This window comes from Temnothorax nylanderi, unplaced genomic scaffold (assembly GCF_030848795.1).
Source record: "Temnothorax nylanderi isolate EJ_2023f unplaced genomic scaffold, tnyl_v1.0 TNYL_tig0031_pilon, whole genome shotgun sequence".
Lineage (NCBI taxonomy): Eukaryota > Metazoa > Arthropoda > Insecta > Hymenoptera > Formicidae > Temnothorax > Temnothorax nylanderi.
Window position 1 is genome coordinate 41,301 of NW_027249093.1, and position 25,118 is coordinate 66,418.

At 40.0% G+C, this 25,118-nt stretch overlaps 1 protein-coding gene across 3 annotated transcripts in view; it reads right to left on the reverse strand.

The window, feature by feature from the left end:
* Window positions 1-1,306: 1,306 nt before the first annotated feature.
* The window catches only part of Sona (sol narae), a 45,656-nt gene continuing 21,844 nt past the window's right edge, over window positions 1,307-25,118 (reverse strand). For 2 of the 3 annotated variants that reach the window (XM_071702564.1, XM_071702565.1), the window contains exons 3-18: window positions 18,998-19,098; window positions 14,863-14,923; window positions 13,791-14,002; window positions 13,440-13,529; window positions 10,503-10,701; window positions 10,258-10,387; window positions 9,987-10,116; window positions 9,610-9,752; window positions 7,195-7,250; window positions 5,472-5,598; window positions 5,139-5,303; window positions 4,776-4,902; window positions 4,474-4,578; window positions 3,987-4,138; window positions 3,047-3,468; window positions 1,307-2,088 (exon numbers count right to left, since the gene is read on the reverse strand). In XM_071702564.1, coding sequence (XP_071558665.1) covers window positions 1,952-2,088; window positions 3,047-3,468; window positions 3,987-4,138; window positions 4,474-4,578; window positions 4,776-4,902; window positions 5,139-5,303; window positions 5,472-5,598; window positions 7,195-7,250; window positions 9,610-9,752; window positions 9,987-10,116; window positions 10,258-10,387; window positions 10,503-10,701; window positions 13,440-13,529; window positions 13,791-14,002; window positions 14,863-14,923; window positions 18,998-19,060 — 2,319 coding nt within the window. In that variant the 5' untranslated portion in view covers window positions 19,061-19,098 and the 3' untranslated portion in view covers window positions 1,307-1,951. Of the gene's footprint in view, window positions 2,089-3,046; window positions 3,469-3,986; window positions 4,139-4,473; window positions 4,579-4,775; window positions 4,903-5,138; window positions 5,304-5,471; window positions 5,599-7,194; window positions 7,251-9,255; window positions 9,309-9,609; window positions 9,753-9,986; window positions 10,117-10,257; window positions 10,388-10,502; window positions 10,702-13,439; window positions 13,530-13,790; window positions 14,003-14,862; window positions 14,924-18,997; window positions 19,099-25,118 lie in introns of all 3 variants that reach the window. The other variant, XM_071702566.1, reaches the window with a different exon arrangement.

Here is a 25,118-nt window from a genome sequence, read left to right on the forward strand (position 1 = left end):
GATGAATTAAACGTCCTGTCAAGGATCAAATTGTTCGCTGCATTTTTGATCGCTCGAGCTGTGCTTGTATTCCATAATAAAAATACTGTGAGTTACTTTATCTTGGCAAAAATTTATAAAAGAGGGTGATAAAAAGAAGAGAAGCAGGAGAGAAATAAAGAAGGATTAATAAACAGGACCATTAAGGTGCTTAAAGAACGAATAATCACAGGAAACTGAAAATAGTTTTATTTACGATAAATGCTTTTATCTGTACTTAAGAAGTTATTAACAATCGATGTACACGAGGAAAAAAGAGAAAAGAAAGAGAAGATACACGCACTAATTGCGCCAAAACACCGTGATGTCGAAACGTTGATCCACGTCTGATTGATGGTATGTGTGCTTTTCCGATACGTAAGTTCTTACACAAATAATTATTATTTTTTCACGAAAGACGTTTTCCCGAATACCTCCGATTCCGATCGCCGATGACGTTCTGAGCGATATTTTTACATCTGCTCGCTGCCAAACAAATCGTTTATCACGCATCTACTCCGATATGCAATGTGCGCCAGTGGGGTACATTCCCGTATTTCGTTTATGTATAATTGCAGATCCACGTCGAATGGACATGCGACAGTTGATAATACGCCAAATAAGAAATATATTATGTGTTGTACACGTTACATCACAAGACGCCGCGGCGTTTGTTCTTGTTAGCGTAATCAATCATCGATTGTCCGTGGCTACCGTCGTCAGATCTTAATGATGGCAGATTTCGCCATTGAGATTCCTCAAGGACTACAATATTCAATTTTCACGTGAATTATTTGTGTGTTGGCTTTTCCCAGAATTTTTGTTATCGCTGCTTCTCCAGCCTTTAATCCCCTTGATAAGGTTTTAATAAAGAGTAAAATTATATAGATTCTTTTCATGCATCTATTATTAATTCAATTAATTGTACATCTGAAAAGAAACTAGACAAATTCAAATTGTATTCTTTTACATCTGTTTTTGAGACGTAATTTTTATCATAAATACTGTATTAACTTTGTTAATCAAATAAATAAATACTTTTAATCCGCAAACTAGGAAGTTACACAGTAAAGTATAATTGCAAGATATTTTTCCTGTTTCATATTTTCATTCAAATTTATCGATTTCTTTTTCTTTCAGATCAGAATGTAAAAATATATAAAATAATGTAAAACGCTTCTGGGTTTCAGATATATTATATTTCTCTAGGTGGTTACATAATTTATATATAATTATATCAATATATAAATTACCGATATATAGGGCTATGAGAGGAAGACGAAAGATGTTTCAATTATTCCCATTTATTGTCTTGCGCTATACAATTTCTGTAATTTCCAAATGGCTTTATCCGCGCGCACTCGCGCGCGTTTTTATGTTCGCGAGAGATATACGCACGACGCACCTGTGCCTGTGTAACGAGTCTTTCGCGAGATCGCTCCTTATTGAATAAATATGAACGCAGACGAAATCTCTATCGTACCGATTGACAGTCTGCTCCTTTTTAGAGATTCACTACATCGTTCAGTATCTCGGTGAAGATTTCCACGGGTACCGTATCGCAAGAATTGGAACATCTGGAGGTATGTGAGACACACATTTGCTGAGTCGAGCTACATTTAAGAGGCGAATGTGATCATCGCGATCAAAGAACCTCACGAGGACCCGACGGAGATTTTCTCGTCTACCCGCAAAAAAAAGGAAAGATAAAGAGAAAGAGAGACGAAACGAGTGAAAGATCTTGCCCAACTTCTTTCATCCGTCCGACGCGGCGCTTTTCCGGATGCTGCGAGTTACGACAGCGAGAAGCGACAGGGCGCCCGATAAAATCCTCATCCGTGGCGGGTGTCTCTAAGCGCGACGTCTTCGAGTAAATTATCAAATCGATTTTTCTTGTTCTTTATTTCTTTTTTCTTGTCCTTAATATCATTATTTAGTCAGCACAGATCGTCTTCAGGGACGCGCAGCAGCGACTCTTCACAGATTGTAAATGGCACAGCCATGTTCTCAGCCTGTCAATCAGCTCCGCGCAATCTGACCCCACGTCCGTGCATTCACCGGCCTCTGTTCCTGGAAGCAGACGGACAAATTAAAATTTCGATTTCAATTACATGCATTCGATTAGAATAGTCTATAGAATGCCTGGAATAGGATTGAAAGTGATGCAACAACATAGAATTATTAGTAATCCCATCCGTGGAAATCACAATATATCTTATCGCCTCCACAGATATTACATAAAAGTATCATACATATATTCACGTTATCATACACATATCATTGTCCTACTAGTACATTTATTGAAGAGTGATATAAAGAGCGAAATATGTCCACATTTGCGATGCTTATGTGCATCTTTGTCGAAGAAACACAACTGAGATGTGTACAGCCGCTTCACTTCTATCGGATCAATGTTAAAATCTTCATTCGCAGTTTATCTAAAGATTGATTCGATAGGAGAAAAAGATATTTACAAAAAAAATATATACAAAATATATATACAAGAGAGATGAACTGTGTTAAAACTCCGAGTTAATTTAATCGATATTATTTCGATGAAATTTAGAACCAGGGTTAACGAGAAGGAATTAACGATAATCAGTATGAAGGACCTTTATCGGCTCATGAGATCGGTCGTATGAGATGGAAACTCAGTTTACAATACTCCTGATATTCCATTAGTGACAGAGAAACCATAGAGAAGTAGAGATATCATACAAAATGATGAAACAGTTTCCAAGTATCGGCAAGTATTATCGGAGAAACCGACAGAACCGATAAAACGACAATGAACAGTGTCGGAACCAATGTCTCTCGAAAGGTTCCTCGCAGGCAGGACTCGCCACTGAAGAAGTGGACAGAAACAGAAAAGACACGGAGAGAAGACCGTCGGATACCGAGAATCCGTCGCGTTAACGGCAAGAGACGAAAGACATGCAAAATTAAGGACTCGTCTTGAGAGTCGGAGGAGAGGATAGAGAGAAGAAAAAAAAAGAAGGTACAGCGATGGTGCACAGGATTCTCTTACCGCGGCCGTCATTTCGAAGGCCGTTCTGATATCCTTTGGTCGTCGTGGAAAGCTCCACGCTGATCGTGTTCTTATACTTGAACGGACTAAGTTTCGGACCGTAAGTGACCTTCGGAGTGGTACTGACGGTGTAATACGAGTTGAAGAAATTGTTGCTTCTCCTGGTGGTGCTGACGCCGCCACCAGTGTCGCTATTACTATCATAAATGCTATTATTACTGTATCTAGCCTTGTATCGATCGGTGTACAAGTTATTGATAATTGTCCGCGTGTATTTTGACACCGTGGTTGCGAACGGGTTTGTGACGCGTTTGTAAGGATTAGTTGACGTCCACGATATCGTCGTCGTCGTCGTTGTCGTCGGTGTCGACGTGGACACGCTCGATAATGGTATGCTTTGTGTTGATTCCCAACCTGGGTACCTGTGTGGCATATTATCATGGTGTTACTACACATTGTGCTGCATTCTCATATCAGCGCACTGTATACTGCTAAATGAGAGCGTCAATAATGGCAAACCAGTTTTTCATCGTAAATATGTTGTTCATCCTTATATTGAAGCTACAATATGCTAAAATGCAACAGTGGGTCACCTAGAAATACACCTATCGATATACGGTTCGATAAATGTCGCTGACGTAACTTCAACCCTCAATTTTTTTTTAAATTTTACAATATATTCGTGACAATAGATTCGAAGACATTTATTTATATCTTCAAAAATGATTATGTAGAAGTTTCATGTTTCTTTTAATAAACGTTAGGAAGATTAATCGATCATAACACGAAAGAAAAAAAACAAGTTCTTTTTCCTCGTTTGCACACACGTGGCATTCAAAGATTAGTGAAATCTGGCTACGTGTCGTATCTAGCTATGTGCCACTTCTGTGTTGCTCGCGTTACAAAACAAAATGAATCACTCGAGTTCTCGGATCATTACCTGTAGTCTGTGTTGTTGTAATGAGCGAATATCGGCCGAGTATGTAATGCGGAATTGAATATGCTGTCTCGGCGTACGTACGTCGGAATGTTCTGCGTATAATCCGGTATTATGTTCTCGTGCTCCGCCACGCACTTCCCGTTCAGGCAGTACTGGAAATCAACGTCAACGATCAAGCGATTAAACAACTGTGTAAATACATCTTGAGAAGATATATGCCGAATATTGTTATCTCAACGCTGTTATGTAAAATTACACGATATCAACATCGCGTATATCGTCGGCGTCGCCAAGATTTATGAGATTCATTTCTGACGTAATTGCGCGTTACAATTGCGACGCACGCGTCACGGAAGCTATACCGTAAGCGTCATGCAAGCTGCATTATGTATATTATGTATATTAGTGGGAATGTCATGTGCCGAGAGGGACATTTCTTTTTACAGACGGAAGCAAGACGTTGTTGCAAAACTCTCTCTCGCTTTACCTGACCGTCTCCGCACGGCGAACCTTCCGCTGCTGGGCGATACGCGACGCAGTATCCGGATCCGGCGTCGAAGCAGAACAGCTGAGCGCAAACTCGATCGTCTTTCTGAAATACAGAATGTAAAAATATAAAAATAGGTAAATAAAATAAGTAGATGTGTGTGACAATAATAATAATAGATACAACTTTATCATAGTTTAATGTCATATATAAAGCTGCATTCTTTAAATCAAAGCAGATGGGATTAGCTTAGAAATTATCGGAATTAACTGAGTAAATTTTACAAAAATTATGATACGTACGAAACAAGCGCTTGTTCCACGATCTTTCCGACATTGCGCATCTAAGGATAGGAGTTTTCCCGGAAGCACTCTGGGCAGCGCCTCGTCCTCGTGAGGTGCATTGTACAAACAGGTCGCTGTATCACCACTAAAAAAGTGAAAGAAATAGCGTGGATTTACCATTTGCTTCTATTTCATGTTAAGAATCTGATTATTTATTTATTTATACATTTATACTTCGCGTAGAAAGTTGCAAAAGTTCTAGATACACTAATGCACATCACGTCAAAGTCCATTTGAGAAATAAAAGAAATGTTCGGAAAGGTAATTATATAAAAACAATTCTCTCGCACATTTCTTCTAATATCGCGCGCAGTTACCTACTTTAGAAAATGATGGAAGGAGGACACACTGCAGTGGGACCATTTGAAGCCCTTCTCGGTGTGCCTAAGATCGCTCATGATGTATCCGTCTTCCCAGCGACACTTTTCGGCGCCTGGTCCACCCAGGTAGCTGGGCGGCGGTGAACCGTCGTGAACGGCGCCCAATCTACGATTCGCGCAAAACGTACGGTTTATTTTTAGCTCGTTTAGCATCAATCGCTCGTTCTCGTTTCAGGCAGAAGGAAGGTGGACGCGCGTGGTGGTAGATAAAAAGTAGATAAAAGCGGGAGGGAAACGGAAAGGTCTGCAAGACGGTGATTTATGGGGTGCTTACAGGTGGCCGACCTCGTGCGCAGCGACGATGATACCGCTGAATCCGCCGGTATCCTCGATGATTGCGACCGAATTCACCTTCTCGAGGCGCTTATTCACGACGCACGCCCCGCCGACGTACGCGAATCCTGTGCAGAGGAGACTCTTTAGCAATGCCATCGGCGTTTGCATCCCACCGGCTACGTGCGTACATCGAATACGGTAGCGCTACTTCATTACTGCCAGAATCGTATTCGGTATTAACGCAAGCTGTCTCGTGTTAAATTAGCGACGAAAGCGTGTCTCCGCCGTAAACGCCCGTCAACGCTAACGTTGCTCCATTTCTTTTAAAATCGGAATTTTGACTTTTTTGGACATTACCTCCCCGTTTAAAATTTTAAAATTATGTAACTCTACCGAGACATCGCAGATCCACTTCAATGTTTACGTTTGCGTTTAAGGCGAAGAAACGCGCGTTGTTAATGCACCATAGATGTTGCTAGTATGTCGAGTAGTAGTTTCCGCGCTACGGGGATTAATATTATTAATCCGCTTGCGGCGGTAAATGTTAAAAACGAGTAGTCAGGGTCGATATATATATGCGGCATGCATCCGGAGTTAATTCGCGTTAATCGCCCAAATGGTTAACGAGAGAGTTAGCCCAAGATACTACGGGTGGTTTACGTTCGAGTAGGTTCCGTGTGGCGAATCGGCCGATCAACGGATCGGGAACGTCGTCGCCTTCCCCTCCCTCGTTTCCCCGATTCAATATTCGATCGATTGCGGGAAAAAGTAGGCGCATCTCTCTTTAGCGTTGCTATGATTTCAGAGACTTACCAAAGACCACGATCCGTGACAGTGTAATGCAGCCAAAGGTATACAAGAGTACATGAATTATTATTCAGGAGAGATACAGAACAAAGAGCGCAGGCGATGTAAGAAGAAAAAAAAAGAGAATAAGGAGAGAAATTGAATTTTGAGCGATTGTTTCTTCTCTCGCCGCGAGCGAGACGCAATACTCGATGCACAGAAGACCGGTGAAACAATGGTATATACATAAAATGCGGAAATAGTAACAGTCGTGTAGATACAGTGGCGGATTACAATGGAATTGCCGCTAGATTTTGTCAGATATTTCTTCGCGTTCGCGCTTCCTTTTTGTCAGCTTAAATCGCCAAAATCACCTCGATCCGCCACTGTATAGATACCGAGACCTGGCGTATATGCAAAAATAGATATAAACATATATAGAAATAGGTTTAAGCAACTGTGCAAGGGAACAGCAGAGTTCGAAAGAGGCAATTGCTTGACGCATTCTCGTTGCTGAATTTGCAATCTGTATGATGCGCGTATGACGCCGAAAATTATTACATAAGAAGGGAAAAGTAAGAGACACATTAGAAATAAAGTAAATATAATGTTCAGGTAATACAAGTAAAGTATGTAACAGGGGGCTCGCTTTGAGTAATTTCTACGATTGCCTTCTAAGTCTCGAAGAATTGAAAACGGTAAATAGAACTTTGAATTTTCTTCCGATCTCTCGATCTTTCAAAACAGTTCACCAGATTTCCTTCAACCAATTTATCCGACTCGATATTAATACAACTCGCGCTAAATATTGAGACTGGAAATCTGGAGATTGAAACTTTGTAAGGCAGTGCGTAATGTGCAAGACTTAAAGTTGAGAAAGCTAAAGAAAAACAACTAGTTTCCTTCCTCTTGGATTCGAAAAAAAAAAAACGTACCTGCGGTTCCTCTATTGCACACATCATTCGCGTATTGCCTCCTGCACATATCTAATCTGCAATGCAATAACAAAAAAATACTCTTTATCATGTAGATTTCATGTTCGGCGAACATTTCTGACCTGGTCACGGGACAGACAATATTCAGACAGTGGAATTCAGACACCGCTCGCATTAATCCTTTTGCGATACTGTACAAGAGAATGGAAAAAAGAAAAAAAAACATATAAAGGATAGTCGCTCGAACGAGTTTGAAACGATTCGGTTCGAATCGTAGTTCCCTCATGGATTTCTCGCGAATTGGTACACAAATGATAATCATCCTCTCGAGAAACTGACCGTATATAAAAGTGTGACACGCCACTCTGCGTTTTGAGAAAAAGTTCCGTGATGTCCTTGCGATAATCAGTAATGCGGATTTGCGTGTGATTGGAAGCAAACACACCCGCGAAGCGAACGAATGTCCTCGCGAAAACCAGGATTTGTAACCGGCACAATTTCGGCGCGACCGGTCGGATTCCGACGGTTTAGAATTTAGACGCACGAAAATAATCTCCGCACAACGCCAGTCACACACGCCGATATTGTGTCAGTTTCAACCCTTTCGATTCTCCGCGCGTACAAAGAAAATAAAGAACGCGCTCTCCTTTCCGGAGGCAACCTCGAAGAAACGCGTGTTGCGGAAGCGCGTGTGCGACTAATGAAATATTAAATAAAAAAATTAATAAATAAATAAAAGCGAAAAAAGAAACACTCTATACGTATTGGTGCGTGAATAAACGTCCGCCTATTAAGCGGTAATTTCGCATCAAGATCGATTAATCAATTTTACGCGATTGCGAGCTCCGGCATTTCGATTGAGCGCGACAGGCGGGTCCGATTTATTGTATGTACAACATTTCATTGCTCGTATGTCGCACTCTTTCGTAATCGAAACAGGAATTTGCAAAATTATTTGTCTAAGCTGCAAACTTGTAAATCACGTAGATCTGCGTAAATGAAGACTGAACGTGCAAGAATAATGCAAAAATGTAAAAAGGGCTGAAATACTACCATTATATCGATGTGCGCGATAAAATTCACCTATATATCATATTATTTGGAGATAAAATTTTGTTTAAATAAAATTTAATAGGGTAATCTTTAACATCGATTATAAAACTGTCGGTTTGAATAGTATTTCAGTTCCCTTTACTTTCCGTATATATTTCTACACCTATTTAGAGTAATCTTGCCTAGAGTGTTGCGAGATACAACTAATAAAAATTAATTTAAAAAAAAAACGTGAATCAGAAGGAAAGATTTATATTGTATACATCAGTTCGATCTACGCAGCATTATGTAACTTACGCGTACACAAATAATTCTGCGAATCACCATGTATATAGGCACATTTTTAAGGATCTACAGGAAACTCACGTCGATTTTTATGACTTTCCGATGCAAATGCTAAACGAGTCTGTCCGGAGATACGCGATACTTTATTCAGTGATACGTCTCGATTTTTACGAATCTACAAATCTACGGTGTTTCCGTGTGTGACGCAATTGGCACGAGATCTGGTGTTACGGCATTCAAGACCGCTTCGCGGCCACGGTTTATGCGTTATTAATTAAATTAAGATTAGTGGTACCATACCCACTCCTCATTCGCTCCTCCTTGCTCGAGCGTGTGTGCGTAAGAAGCTCTGGTGAATTACAAGTGCATTGTCTCGCAGACACCGATTACAAGTCTTTAATTTCACTCGTTGTATTATCGGGACCGCGCGAGGAAGATATTTCTGTCCGAAGCTATTTTGCACCAGCGAGTATTTTCTCGCTAGTTACTAATTAGCACGTGCCACGTAGCGATTCTCCGATTTCTCGACAGAAGAATATCTTCCCCCCAGAATCCCAAGACATCCCCTAACAACGTTCTACTGTACCTGTTAGACTATATACCATTACTGCGTGTACCGTCAACAATACCGTCAACTATATACAAGCTAGCAAAAATGCTGTACGTTTATAAAACTTAAGGAAAAAAAGGAGTGAAGCGTGATCGCTATGTAATAAACCATACCGGCAGTTCCCTTAGTGCAGCGGCCGCCTTTCCTACGACGGCACATATCATACCTGTTTTGCGGGATAAAAATCGAGAGTATGAAATCATCAGAGAGAATAAAACGTGAGAATTATAATAAATATTATCGGTCGTAACGCAAAAAGAGGAAACGGAGAGTATTGAAATTAATTGAATGCTTCTAAGGACGCATTGACGACGCTTCTCTCGTTTACGTCATGTAGCGCTAATGAGTTGGATTGACAAATAATAGAGAAGTATGAATTATGAGCTTATCGTTTCTGCGGGCACTTTCGTGACTTGCTGCGTCAAGCTAACAGCACTTGCCGCTCTATACGGATCGGGCACTCTTACTTTGTAACGGCGACGGCGATGTCGTATACAGGAAGTCTCCTCTCCCGGAAAAGATATTTGCCCATGTCAGTCAGAGCGGCTGCCGAGTCGATTGCGTCTCTTCCCACGCGATTCCTTTCTAAGTACGGTGTCGCGTCTCGTCCCTGGGTACAATACAATTTTGTTTTTGTTTATGTACGCGGAGGGGGGGGGGGCGGGTGCTCCAACTGCAACTTTCAACTTATTACAGCTTTCATCTTCGACGATAGTTTTCTTTTTCTTTTTGGTCAATAAATGCAAAGTCCGATATAGGATTTATATGTTTCGAGAAAAGATCCGTCTATCGTGCAGATTACAATCAACTGGGGTCGAGGGCTAATTTTGTTACCGTCTCTTACCCGTGAGATAATTATCCCCGCTATACTGATACGTATTTTTGGCCCCTTCAGTAACTTGTACCTCAGATCAACCCCGTTCCAAAAGGACACGAAGTATCTCTTTATCTGTACGTTATCGCCGCCGTGCAATCTGAAACGAGAAGATCGCGTCCGTTTAAGCGCGCCAAGAGAGATTATAAATGTCAATGCGGATCCGCGCGAAGTGTGTTCGCGCGAGAAAAATAACAGTCGTGTATATGATGTTGTTATGATGATGTTAGCCGACTCTCACCTGTACCCATCGTAATCCACAATGCAAAGGATTTCCGGGTAAATGACGTACGGTGCTTCGCGCCTCGATCTGCTATTGATCGAACGTTTAATTCTATACTTCTTGGCTAAGTGGTCGGGTTCCATGAGCGCTGAAAACATTTGAATTTATATTTGCAATCTCACGATTTTTTTTTAAATCGCTCTTTAAACGGCCGATTCGAATGCGATCGAAGCGAGAGAGTTTCTGACGTATATTGCACTCACAAAAGTCGCTGTACTCATCGCCGGCGGGTCGATCCACCTTTCTGAAAACGATATGATGACTTGTGCTTTCCAAGTCCTCGCTACTAGTTACGTTGGGCAGTAGTTCGGGTTCGTGAAGGGCTGGCGCTTTGCTCACTACTTCTTGTAGAACCCTTTCTGGCAGTGGCCGAATAACTAATTCAGAACCGATGGTTCCATCCTGAGCGAAGAGACGTACACTTTAATAGGATAATTAATAGAAATAACTAATTGTTTCATTAAACGTACATAATCATGCAATGTAATCAATTGCCATTGGAACGTTCAACTTCGGATTGCAAAATTTTATTTTAATTCAATACGAATTTAAAAAATCTAATTTATATACATAATAGGTATATTATTTTTCTTTAATTTAGTAATTACGCAATTATTTTTAGCGCAACGATAAAACGGCATTTTGTTCTTAATATTCTTTTTTCCTTCTTTTTTAAAGACCATAACGTTGCCCTTAGGAATTGATTCACGACTAGATTACATGACATGAACTGTATTCAAGTAGTCACGTATTGCCCCATAAACTTCCTCGTAATTAACTGTGACTATAATTGCACCCGATAATAGTCTCTCTGAGCAACTACGATGTTTTTAAATGTACAAAACATTTCTTCCCACAAACTTTACATAAGTGAAGAGATGATGATAAATCAAGAAAAAATATGACTCGACCGTTATGTAATGAACAAACTTGAACGAAGAGATTATAATTAATAATCTCGGCATAAACTTCGAAACGATTCGCAGTGAATATTCGTAAGTTTGATCGCTCGAACACTTCCCGGTGTGTATAAACTGATTAGTCTGATACCTATAATTATCAGACGACTCGTGCCCGCTCGCGTCTCTCTCCGAATTGTGCAATTTGAATATCGCACGTATAAATATCGCGGCGTATGAATCACGGCGCGTTAGAGTTGAGGGCCGTGTTAAATCGAGCGTTTCCATCGAGCCCGGGCACCGAGGCGAGTGTTTTGCAGCGAGTCGAATTACTCGGTATATTCCCGATCCGGACACGATCGTGCCGCTCGTTCTGCAGTCTGCGAGAGAGGTGCACTGGTCAGATCTCGAGGGAGGGGGAGTGAAAGCGAAAGGTCAGGACAGCACGGGGTCACTTAGAACAACGCTTTTACGGCGCGTTATGTAACCAGGCGGGCATATTATGTATACGTGACCGCGCTTGGACGACATTACGTTTTTTTTGCCTTTGTTAAAATTTCATTCAGACTCCCACGCGCGAGTCGCCGTCAGAGTCGCCGAGAGATTAATTCCGTCGAAACCCTTCTGGTTGAACGGAGAGGTTTTTCGTACCGAACAATTAACTTTCACGACTCCTGCAAGGTATAACTGCGCGATTATATGCTCTCGCCCGCGCACCAGTTATATTACTCGTATTTGCATCGCGAGTAATGATCTCGCGCGTAATAGCGCAATTTAGATCGTCCCGACCTTTTGGGTAAGGCATGCGGACGTTCGACGCACGTATAGCGCGGTTTGCTGGCGAAATTCAATTCTGCTTTTTTCACTGCAAAAAACATTCCAGGTGTAATAACAATTAACATTAATTAAAATTGGAGGAGTGACGAAAGCGAAGGATCAGTCAATTCGTGCAGTCAACTTTAAGCGTACGGAGAGAAAATTCGCATCGTACGATTCTTGAAAAGATCTCGAAGTTCGCGATCGAGTCGCGAATAATTGCGATATCCGATGACGAATAAATCGCGAAGATTTCGCGTATCACGAAAATTATACGTATGATATATGCAAATACGGGGAAAACATCTTGTGCAGCCGCTTCCTTTCTAGACGGGCAATTAAGAGCTTTGTAAGAGAAATCCAGTCATGCTTGTTCGAACACAAAATTATTAGGAATCCAACGTCCTTCTTTCTTTCTCTTGTAATTGCAGACCGCGGCGAAAGGTAGGATGCGCAAAAGTTTATTGGCTTCTATCTTCGTGAACACAATACCCTTCACGCGAGATTTTGTCCCGACCAAGGCGAGGAAGATATCGGTTGCGAGTGTAAGATCGAAATGTCAAAACTGCGATATCGCCGGTATTTAGGTAACTTTAATGCCACGGTCGTAACATTTCATTCAATTATCTACAATAGACATTCAGATATAAATTTGACATTAAGATTTCATTGATGATCTTCAATTCGTGATCTTTGCAAAAATAAGAGAATAAGAGAACAAAGCTACCGCTCAGTTCACAGAAAGCGTTTTTCTTTCTTAATTCTTAAAACAAAAGGAACTACGAACGTCTCAACGAGAGGAGTTTCATCTCAGATTTAAGCAAGCGATGCGACTGCTCGCTAAATATGCGGCTAACCTTACTCATTTGTTGAAGAGCAGTTTACGACTATTTCGCGAGGATAACGAAACTCGGTAGGTGTCCATAAAATATAGATGTCATAACTCATGAGACGACGTTGGCTGCATTCGACGGAACAGCACGCCAGACACTCGCTCCAACATTTTAATTACTTATAATAAATCTCCATTGGCGCGTGAGATTCATCATATACCGGCCGTTTTCATTTCCGCTCGATCATAAATTAATCTTATAGCAGAGTGAACAATTTAGTAAAATTTAAAGATATAAAAGAGAGATACTCTCTATCTTCCTGAAGTATAAATTATAATCCGAAGTGTAAGTTAGTCGCGCGTCCGGCGAATCTCTTGCGAATTTTTATCGCTTATATAGGATTGTATCAGCGATTGTTTTTAGTTGCTTTACGCCCATCGTCGTAAAAATGTTACGCCGTGCGGTACGACGAGAATTGCGATACTGCTATAATTATAACACAGGTCCTAAGCGAGTCGCGTCGGTTGACGAAAGACGACCCGCAATAATAGGGTGGTGACGAAAGGAACATTAAGAAAGAATGGCCGCTTACAACGCGCACTTTCCCATTCGTGTCTCGGTCTAGCAGAATGGAAGCCATGTTCTCCGTGTCTTGATAAATGTCACCGATATCCACATCGACCTGGAACAATTAGACGTTCGGTTCGTTAGAAGCCGATTGGACAAAAATATATAATTATCTGACCGAACGATTAAATGAATTTTCAGAACCACGCGTTGTTACGTTCCCTTCGATTTTCAAGGACATCTTGTATGAAGAAGAAAAATTCGACCAATTGTCTTCAAATAATTCAATTTGGTGATAAATATCGAGAGAATCTGTGAATTTCAGAGAAATTGTAAAATTCTCGATAATTAAATATGCTGAAAGGAGATCACTTACATCCTTCACCCTCTCGTAACGAAGGCCGTCCGGTTGCGACGCGTTCCTGGTGACAGTCCACATCGGCAGGCTGTTGGCCGTCAATAGTCCTTCCGTGGGTTTCAACGAAAGGCTGATATCTTTGCCGAAGGCCTTCAGGTGAATCTGCGGTTTCGCGTCCACGCTCCTCTTATGCACCGTGTGCAACACAGGCACGACTTCGTACGGCGGCACTATAGTTTTGAGAGAACGCAAAATCCGTTTATATTTGCCGGAAAATCACCACGAGATGTTAAGAAAAAAAGGATTTGATCGTTTAATATAAACGCTGTAATACTTTTCGGAATATTGTTTTACTACGCACTATTAGCGTTTGCAAAAGTTACGTTTAGCATTTCAGAATTAATGTTTCTTACTCGATTCCTTATGCCGAGCGTGGTCGTCGCAAAAAAAAATAAATAAAAATCACGGTCATTTAATATTAAAAGCCCAACGACAGGCAACGGAGATCCTTTCTGAGATCGTCAAAACGGTGATTCTCGAATGACGGAATCGAGATGAATATTCAACGGGAATGATTCACGACGTAGAATTGGAGTTTAACGGCCCGTTGTCGAGCATGAAAAATATATTTGCGCCTCTGATCCTTGATTTCTTTGTCAGGGACGCGTCGAGGATACAAGAAAGATGAAGATTCTACGTGAATAAAGTTTTGTGCGGAATATATTCGTCATTAAATTCGGATTTGCGGATCTTACTTTGACAGAATTAATGGATTTAGTTTTGAAGAACTTTTCTCGATCACGCGACGTGACGTCAAGTACATAAATAGTATTCTTATTACGGAAAAATAAACTACAATAAGTCTCACGGCATAATGCATTCAATTTTCTTGAATTATTGAACACCTCGTACAGGGACGATAAATTAAAGTAAGTATCTGATTATCCTTGACGCGTTTGTAATCGCATTTCTGCGATTTGAATCACATCAGTTGGTGGTCCGATTTTTTTTTAATGCCACGCCGAAAGAAACGAGGCATAAAAAAAAGGAAAGGATAACGCGTGAGTTACTTTTTTTTTACTGTTATTACCGGACTCGTGTCCCGTGTAAAACACCGATAGCATCTCTTCCCTTGTCATGTGCTCGTGGATCTGAAACACACAAATGGGTTTAGGTGAATGCGCGGGTGTCGCAATATCCTTACGTAATCGTGATCGCGACCGTCGCGTAATCTCGGCGCGCTTTATCGATCGCCTCATGAATAAATCCGCGATGAGATACCGCCGCGGATCGATCGCGACGCTTATTACTTACGATTCCTAAATGCGAAACGACGTGCGGCACAATGGTGTGAAAGCGAATGCGCGGCGCGCATCAATCGAGGTGATAAATCGAAAGGGAACTGCTGCTAATTTGTCTGACGTAAACGACGTACGTTTCCTGCGTACGTGCTTATCTCGTAATTATTCGCGCGGAGAAATGAACGTGATAGCTAGGCAGAGAAAGAATCCGCGGAGATCTTTTGTGCGAGCAAATTTAGCTTCCGGGATTCGCAATTTAGTAGTCATTATTGGCTATTACGCCATCATCTCATACACGTTTTTTCGCTCGCGCGTCTTGACAGTTCCATGACTCCGGTTTTATTAATTTTATTTTATTCCTTTTTTTATCGGCTCTTAAAGCGATTGCTTGACGGTGTATTGTCCCCATTGTGCCGATATCGTGGGAATAGCGAAGCAAAATGGATACGGTAATCGAGAATGGTAACGCCGCCGGCAAAAAGACATCACGTTTCGTGTTGTAAAAAGTTACGTCACGAACGGTAGAGCTATCACGGCTCGGAATTTGTAGATTAATCCACGACTTGAAATTTCGCGTTTCACAATGCAGGCAGCAAGAGCGATTAAATAACAACACATTATGATGCCTGCCAAGAGGCTTTTATTAAATAAGAATGGAAAGAGAATATTAATAGTGATAAAATAAAATAAAATTTCCTCGATATACACATACTGTAAATCTAAATATATAAAAATTACCTTGTACAAAATTAAAAATTAACATTTGTAGTTGAATAAATTACATTATTAGCTTGTGCATCAGTATGCAAATTTTTAAGTGACGTCTCTTTTCTTGTGACAATCGCGGTAATTGGCTGAGAAGCTCGCTCAGGTCAGGATGGTGATTTTTCAAGTGTTCTTCTCAGAATCGTAGCCCGTCCGGTTTTACAGCGGCGGCGGCGGTGGCGGCGGCCCGTAATTAACGGGTGTGTGCACGCGTATTCTGTTTTCCAATCGCGTTTCAAGGTCTGCTTCTCTACCATTTCACAGCGGCGTTTTGCTTGCGCGCCGTGTCACAGAAATCGATCGAGCTGCAGCTGGAAATCGATCGAAGCCCCTGGGAGTTCTAAGGTCGATCACTTTCGCTCATTATTGCCGAGCCTCCGATCGCTCGATCTGCGCTACGAGCGATCGTTTCGCTCCTAACAAAGCGTCGACAAGATATCCGCTTCGCTTGTTCGAACGCTCGAAATTCCTGTTTAAACGCAACCGCGATTTTGTAAAATATCCAATGTTTCAATTGTATTTTTTTTTTTCAATCTCCTCCGCGCGATATACGTATATTAACTCTTTCAATGCACTTGATCCGATATAAGCATATAAATTTTGAGAGTATTATAGTAATAATGTCCTTTTTTAGCATTTTAAAATTAGCTTCAATCTTTCTGTTGCGTGCAATTATTTTTCGCTTTATATTAATTTATATTAATTTCTTTAATATTCTTGTCCGGATACGAGGATTCTTTTAAATCTGCCTTGAACCACATATGCACGAGCGATCCCACGTCAGATCGAACGGCAAACAATCGTGAATTTCTCAGGCACGGTTTCCGAGCCGACAATGAATTTTGTAATACCCGTCAACCGTGACACGAGTCGCGCGTTTTAATCGTAATGCTTTTCACGCGTCTGCGAGCATAACCGTCGATCGAATAGAAACGCCGTCTTTCTTTTTTTTTCCCCTCCTGCGAAAAGTAGATTACTCTCTCGGCTTAGGAGCATTCCGGTTTTCGCTTTCAGTCTCTCTCTCTCTCTCTTTCTTTCTCTTCTCCGGTGCAACAAGTACATCGCGAAATCATGTAAATCACGTGGAACGGCTGCCGGAAATCGACGGAGCGCGTTTCTCATCTGAAAGTAATTATTTGTACCGTTTCCTAACGACCGGAGATTTACGTAAGTCGGCGGGCCGTCGACTGACCGGTCCGCGATGTCTATCCGCGAATGATTTAAACGGCTATCATGAGAGAAGCGCCGTTTTACTTGATTACAATGTTTAACGTGCCTATTATCGACACTCGCGTTCTACCGCTTCTCGCGCTTTATCGAAGACGAGACACGCGCTCGCGCACGTGAACGTTAATCACACAACGCGCAACCTTTTAACATTTTTATTATCGGTGCATGCCTTTAGTTTATTACTTGTACAAGTAAACTTCAATGCGCTTGTCGCGGCATATATTTTATTAAAATCTCCACGAGCTATTTATTTATTAATTTATTATATACTCTTATATCGCTTTTGATTTAACTCTCATAATTCCCGTTGCATTTTAATTATTGATTGGGATTCAATAAGAAACACATATTATATTCTGATAGATATCAATATGAAATATACAAGGTAGTACCGATTCATTCAGATAAAAATATTACTGTATTCATGATCAAATTATTATTCATGAATAGCTTAATCAATTCAATCTATCTTACGAATGTTTGAGTCATGAATTTTCTCGCAGAAACAAAAGATGCGAAATTGAGTTTTGCGAATAGTTCAGGGATCCAAAAACTTTATATATAATTCTTATAATAATATAATCTGCATGAATCAAGTTTTTAATCAACGATTAAAAATTGGCAACTTTTATATTATTGTCGATATCTTGCTTTAACAGAATTTATCTCGATCGTCATTTCTTCTCGTCAACCGTTATCACGTACACGTCGGACTTGGTAACAAGAATTGCGCGATTATTTTAAATTTCTCGAAAAAAAAAATCGAAAGCAAGGCAAGGTGGCTAAACAGCGTCGAATGGTTCGATGGTTTTATCGCAATTTCGAGGTGCGCGATGGTTCTTACGTAAGTTAGAGGAGAGCCGGCCATTGACCACGTTCGTGATGATTATCTACAACAAGATGACGCGCTCAACCGACGCGTGCTGAGTTGTAACGTGCCATTAATCGCAATCCTTTCTTTTTTCCACGTGCTTTCTTAATTAGGCAGATACTATTGAGTATTGACACGTAGCAACTGTCAGTGCCATTAATCTGCAGTTAACAAGCTCCATTTCGTAAAACGTGTTTCGCACTTTACCGGTACCTTGCCGGTCTCGAGAATAAATTCGGCGAATTACCATCTGACAAAATAAATTGATTTGATTTAACTACAGACGTGCGTTGCAATCTTCAAACTTAAATACTTCGCATTTACATTTTTTTTACTTCAGATTAATTACCAATAAAAGATATATAAATTCGTGAATACGATTTTTAATTTTTGTTATATGCCAATAACTATGATAAGCTATGAAAGGACATTACATTAAAGGACAGATAAGAAACTTCGTGTCGTTAGCAAGTTCCGCGCAAATCCCAGCGCGATAATCGATGATCGTTGGAATAATTCCCTCGTAAATAGCCGGCGCACCCAACGTTAATCGCAAGTAACGCGCGGAATTATGAGGCGTCGTTAATTCCTTCTCTCCCACACTACCGAGCGTCAAGCTAATTAATTCCTCCCGTGCCGTAATCGCGCTAAATAATATTCAAACGTTAGAGCCGCGCGCGGATTAAACGAACGGTAGGATAACTCCTTAAAGACGAGCGTTGCAATACGCGCACACAGGGACAAAATTAAAATTATATTCTGCAAAATTAATGTGGCAAACGGGAAAAGGGAAGAGAAGGATACATTACTTGAGTAAATAGAGACACAAGCGCAAATCAAATGACGCTGCTCGCGTACCGTGAGTTTACCTCGCAGCGACGTGATTAACGTGAATTAGAGTCGTCATCGCATTTTGCGGCCGTTCGCTTTAATTCAGCAGAATTATTCTCCTGCGCGCGTGCACGCTCGCGGACACGCGTGTTCTTTGTCTTAAAGAGGTAATTGCACGGGATAACAGTGTCCTTGGGCGTCTTGGCGATGCCTGGCTGCGATCTTACCTTGTGGCATCGTACGAGAGGTAGAATGATGGCCATGCAGAGAAGGACAAGGGCGCGAGTCATTTTGCATAAAAATATTCCCGACTGGTTGCGTCACATCGCTGAAACAGAAAAATATCGTTGTCTCGTAAATGAGAACGAAGCGAGGGTAATTAGCGCTCAATATATATATGACGAACACGGCCAAGTATACTCGAAACTGTCGCGTTCTTGACATTTATTTACGTACTTAAACTCATTGTTTCTGTCTAAACCCTGAGAAGTTAATTAGGAGGATATCTGCTATTTATTGAAATTAACAAAATAAAATTCATCCTTCAACGTCATCCTTTCATTCCTTTCCCCATCGCAATAGGCATGATTAATATATATAATAAAAGAGAAAAGAAGAGTCGCGTCTATTATATTCGGATGAGTAGACAAAAAGAGATACTTCGCCCGCCGGGGCGATGAAGAAATTCTGGGATTACATAATTTTTTTGCCACATCCCCGGTGGGCGAAATGTGAAAATGAAGAATCGAAACTAACCGTCGCGATGAGTTCACGCATGCATGAAACTGAGAACTGCCGCACCGCGCGGAGAAACGAGAGTGCGCGGCGTTGAATATACGCGCGCGAGTACGAGACGGGGGCGATCCCGGAAAGAAAGTTTCGTTGCATCGGATTAACGCTGAATAGACTCGCGTCAAAAGCCTCCAACACACATGTACACACAGAACATAGAGTATCCGCGGATAGACGTGTCTCGCGTCGAAGCTGACGAGCCTTGATCGCGAAGAAGAAACCGGAAGAAATGATCGATAGCCTCGAAGCAGATTCAGAACTCTTTCAAGAAAGCGCCAGAGTTTTGAAAAGAATTCTTGATGCGTTCGGGGTTCGAAATTGCAATATTTATCAAATTCCGGATGTTATTTATGACAATTTTATTTTAAAAACTCGGCCGCGTAAAATGCAAAACAGCGTGATGTAAATCTAATTTGCTTGGGTATGCTCATTATCGGATATCGGTTAAAATTAAAATTTGGGTAATTTTTCTGAATATGTAGCCATAAAAAGTAAGATTTAGTTAAACTTTAATCAATTTAATGTCCACTTCAATCAATTTCAGTTAATATTTATAGGAGCAATTCTTCGAGTTGTTGATATCATTATGACTATTTTATAATATAGTCAGAATGCATATATAGTTAAACTTTTGAAGAAAACAAAATCGTTAAAAATATATTAAGTGAAGTCATTAAAAAGATAATAACATGCACAGAAGCTGCTTCTGTAAATTAATCTTTAATCGTAAAATGCGTTCTGCATCTCTTGATATTTAAATATGAGACAGAAAAGTTATTAATGTTAAAATGTTACATAATCAATTTTAATTAAAAATCAATTTTTAATAAATCAATTTTTAATAAAAATCATATATCAAGTTATTTTAGTAAAAAAAAGATTAATGTATTTTCTTCTAAAGAAATGGACGAAAATAGTTGAAAATAAACTGCTGAAAAAAATCTCTGTACACTTTATTTATAATATAATTTATCTTTTTATATTTAATTTTAATTATTTATTTTTATTTAAAATTATTTATTTTTTGTTCATTATCTCAAGCACAACAACACTTGTAGAAGAAAAACATTTAAGCAATTGCAACAGCTTCCTTTTTCTCTTGAAAACTTTTACTTTCTACGATCCATATCTTTGTTGTGATTAAATTTTACAAAAGAATTAAGAGACTCGCGAATCGAAAAGAATAGCTCGGATAAGGAAATCTTCGGGAGTAACGACAGCAATGGAGTCTCACACGGCAATAAAAGAGAAGGAAGACACTGTTTTAATAAGAGATAATGATCTTCAACCGAGTAATATATTCGACCTTCGTGCAACAATAACGACGGTTTCATAAGGGAGGCTCGAGATTCGCACAATGCCTCAGAGGGGCATCCATCTATTATGCTACTTTATTTATGAATTCTGATCGTTTCCGATCGAATATTATTCATGCAATCATTAAGTAATTACGAGATTACATCGTGTTCAAGCATAGTAGTATACCGTTTGCGCACCTCCGCATTGTTATCCTTAATGGCGATCCATTTGCGGGAATTTCTAAAGAAAGATACTAACACTGTACTCTTTTTCTCTCCGTTATACCTCCGTATATACCTTCATTGGATAAATGTAACACCATCAATTCTAGAGTGCTGCGCATATTTTTCAATCTTTAATTTTGCTTCTGAAATTTATTCAATAATTTATTCATTTTAATTATTTTCAAACCTGTCGTCATATATCAATCTCTGTCATATTTTGTGGCATTTTATAAGTCATTCATATAGCGAAAGCGTGAAATGATAAAATTAAATTACGTAAATTTTGATTGTTAATTTATAATAATAATAATTATACATATAAAATGTCAACGGTGATCGTAGATAAAAATTCATCCAGCAACACTGCAGAATTATTAGCATTATATGTAAAAGTATTTACTTCAAAGATATAATGCAAAAGAAGCATGTTATCTTCGCAAACGTCTCGAATATAATTAATTCATAGAAGAGAAATACTTTCACTTAAAAGTCAGCCGAACAATAGAATACGAATTCAGGCCATTGTTCGCATTTCCAGTATGACATCTAATTAGTTTTACTGTTGCTTGGTTTTTTCGAATCAATTTTGTGCAATTTAGCAATTCGCACAAAATTGCAAAGCGTGAACTAACATATTTTACTGAGAAAACGATGCTAACAACGCACAATAGCTGTAAGAAAAACTGGACGAATGACTGACTATTCGGAATGACTGGCTTATGCGAAATTATAAAAGTAGAAATCGCATGAATAATACAACGTTCGTTTTTTTTACCTGACCTTGCAGAAACGAGTTTTGGGCGATGGCTTGCATTATCAGGGTGACATTTCATTTATCTTATTGCTACTTTGGTCGTGCTAAAAGATATTTTTCACGAAGAAGTTGATCCAACAACAACCACTTATATGAGAGGATAATAAATATTAAATTGTCCCAAATTATATATAAATAGAGAAACAATTTACGTGGCAAAAGAGCTCTGCGCAGCGTCTAATTTGCTTAATTCAATTGTTACTTGATTAAATTGTGGCTTAATTCAATTATAAATTGTACTTGACTTAATGAAGTTAAACCTTGTGCAAGAAAATGAAGCAAGAGCTAACTAAGGTGCATTTCACGATTCCGACAAATGATCCTAACTATGAGAAAATAACGGATATTAAATTATCCTATAAAAATGTTATAAAAATCCAGTTTACGTGGACAAAAGAATATCACTTTCGTCTGACCTCAAGGAAACGAGTTTGGGCCATGGGTCTCGCGGTAACGCCTAATTTGCTTTATTGTCTTGCGTTTTATGGGTGAACAAAACGAATGTACCGGTCCTCTTTCTTTGCGCGGCGTTAATTAACACGGCCGGTAATTGCGAGTTTTAAATGCCAACGTTACGCTCGGAAAGCCGACAGACGAAGCCAAGTAAAGGGCAACTGGTTTCATCGTATTATACACGATCGAGAAGGGAGGAAGAGAGAAAGATGTAAAGAAGGAGATAAAAACGAGAGAAGAGCATCTCGATTGCGAAAAGCAATTCCTCGCCTTCCTCGTCGAAGGGGCAAACGACACGATTCCATCTATGAGGGAATCGAGAGAGAGAGAAATAAGCTCGAGCCGATTTTTTACATCGCCAAGTGCACCATGCTCGTTCACTTTCTTTTCGGATTAACTTGAGAAGACGGGATTGGACAGCGTTTTAGATCGAGCGGTAGGAAGCGGTAGAAAAGTGGTTGCGAGATCGGTGGTCATGGAGATACCCATATCAAATTGTTATCTATCTCCGCCTGCTATGTGTCGCGTAACGTTTACACACGGTCGCCTATATAACGCAACATCCGAGTATAACTTGTACGTTGCAATATCAGTATGCAGTCGGTTCCTATGTAGATCAATAGCTACGGATTGCAACAGATAGATTGCGAATTACCGGCATCGCATCAAGGCTCGAACGTAATTACCTCTCAAAAATTACACGTACATTAAATTTATAGTGCAGCACACATAGTATGCGCCGCGGAATAGACCAAATTCCAAAAGATCGATTCGTACAATGACGAAAATATAACTGCTGATTGTGTACGCATTACTCGAAAAATTTTAGAATTTCAAGTAACTATTTTTAGAAATGATTTCTTCGAAATTTTCATTGAAGTAAAAAGGTTCTTATCCCTTGCGGCGTTAATCAATGGTCTCTAACATTATCATAAGAGCTCAGTCACTTTTAATAATATACAATTTTTTGTCCGGGAGATTCGCGCAGAGGTAATATATCAAATTGAGTTTCCTGGAAGTTGTTCGTTATATTTTATAGGTGCCGAACCTCTTAAACGGGTCTCAATTTTACTGCCCATATTAAAGTGATATGTTCATATTAAAGTGATTCGATATATTTTGAACGACGTGGTTTGGCGAAAATTTATGATATTTACCTTGTCGAAGGCCTTTTACGACTCGCGCAGGGAGAATCGCTAATTTTATTATACGAACGTATTCATTTCCCATTTCGCAAAACGGATGGATACAATGAATGGTGAGTCGCTAATCGGCGGCAGCATCTATCCTGCGTTCAATGACTTTCCTTCGGTCCATCATACGCTTATGAACAGCAGGAAGTAATGAAAAGTACCTACTTCCGGAATGCGAAAACGCCGGTCGGGACAGATCGAGTGTCGTGAGAAATCGCGCGACTACCGGGGCCCTGTGCTTCTACTTATTACATCGTTACGCTGAAATTTCAGCTGTGCACGAATTCTATTACATGTAGTTTATTAAAAAAAAAAATGTAACTCAAACTGTATACATCGTCCGCGTACGTGACTTTGATATTAGGAAACCTGTTTCGAGAGATAAATCCTTTCCATGCAATCATAGATTTTATATTTACGAGCTCTTGATAAATCTCAGCAATATATTTTCCAAGTTAGATTGCACTGATACTTCGTATAGACATCGTAAAATTATACCGGTGCATAATTCAACTATTGCTTTCTCGATCAAATTGGAATTGGCTTCTGCTTAACTTTCTCGCAACTTCTTCAATTTTCAACATTGAATCTCCGACAGCTGAGCCTTGAATTAAAATTCTTTTCAAGTCAAGCCCACTTGAAATTAAATAAAGAACAAGGTTCCGCTATTAAGGTTTCCCTAACTAAAGTCGCGAAAAATCTTTCACGTCACTTGTAACGCGCAAAAACTCTTGACATTAATTTTCAAACGATGAAACTCCGCAGAAAGTGTTTTAGGTAAGTAGGAAAGTACTTTAGCGTAAGAGGTAATAGCTATGGATAATGGAGATAGATGATCCTTCATCTTATTAATGTGCTGTAATATTTCGATGTGATAGCCATGAAATTTCTCTCTCTCTCTTTCTCTCTTTCAATTTTGCAGTGAACGCGAATCCAGGGATCTCCGCGATGCATTACCGAATACATTACTGTTCTTTTTTGTCGTGAGAATGCTACGCATTCAGATCAAACAGATTTTCTCCCTCTGCTTTCTTTTCGCGCAACGAAAAATTCTGCTGAATACCCCTGTCTTCATCATCTTGCCAAGAAAGCGGCAACGATGACGCGCGATCGAGCGTGACACGAGGTGTTGTTGTTGCGTGAATCAATGCATCGACAGCGACGAGGAAAAAAAGTAATAGAAAGAAAAAGAGAGAGAGAGAAAAGCGAAGAAGAGCGAGGCAGGATTCTATTATGCAAAATAGGAAGATATTTCGAGAACGCGCCAATGTCACATCAGAAGTGAGATCTTTAATACGCGATCGCGCTAGACGAGCCTCGAATAAGAATTCAACGCGTGGGACACACGTATCGCATTTCAAGGCTGCTATATATTCTTTTTTTATGTCAAAACGATTAATTCTGCTTTCGCACCGGCTGTTCCGTAATGCATTTAAAGTGACTCGGGTCTACGCGGCTCGAAGAATGACTCTGTAGAAAAGTAGTGACCGAAGGTCGAGTTTAATCAGCGATATCAAGAATGAGACGTTTATTGAGCAAGCCTGGTAGATTTTTATTAAACAACGATTGTCCC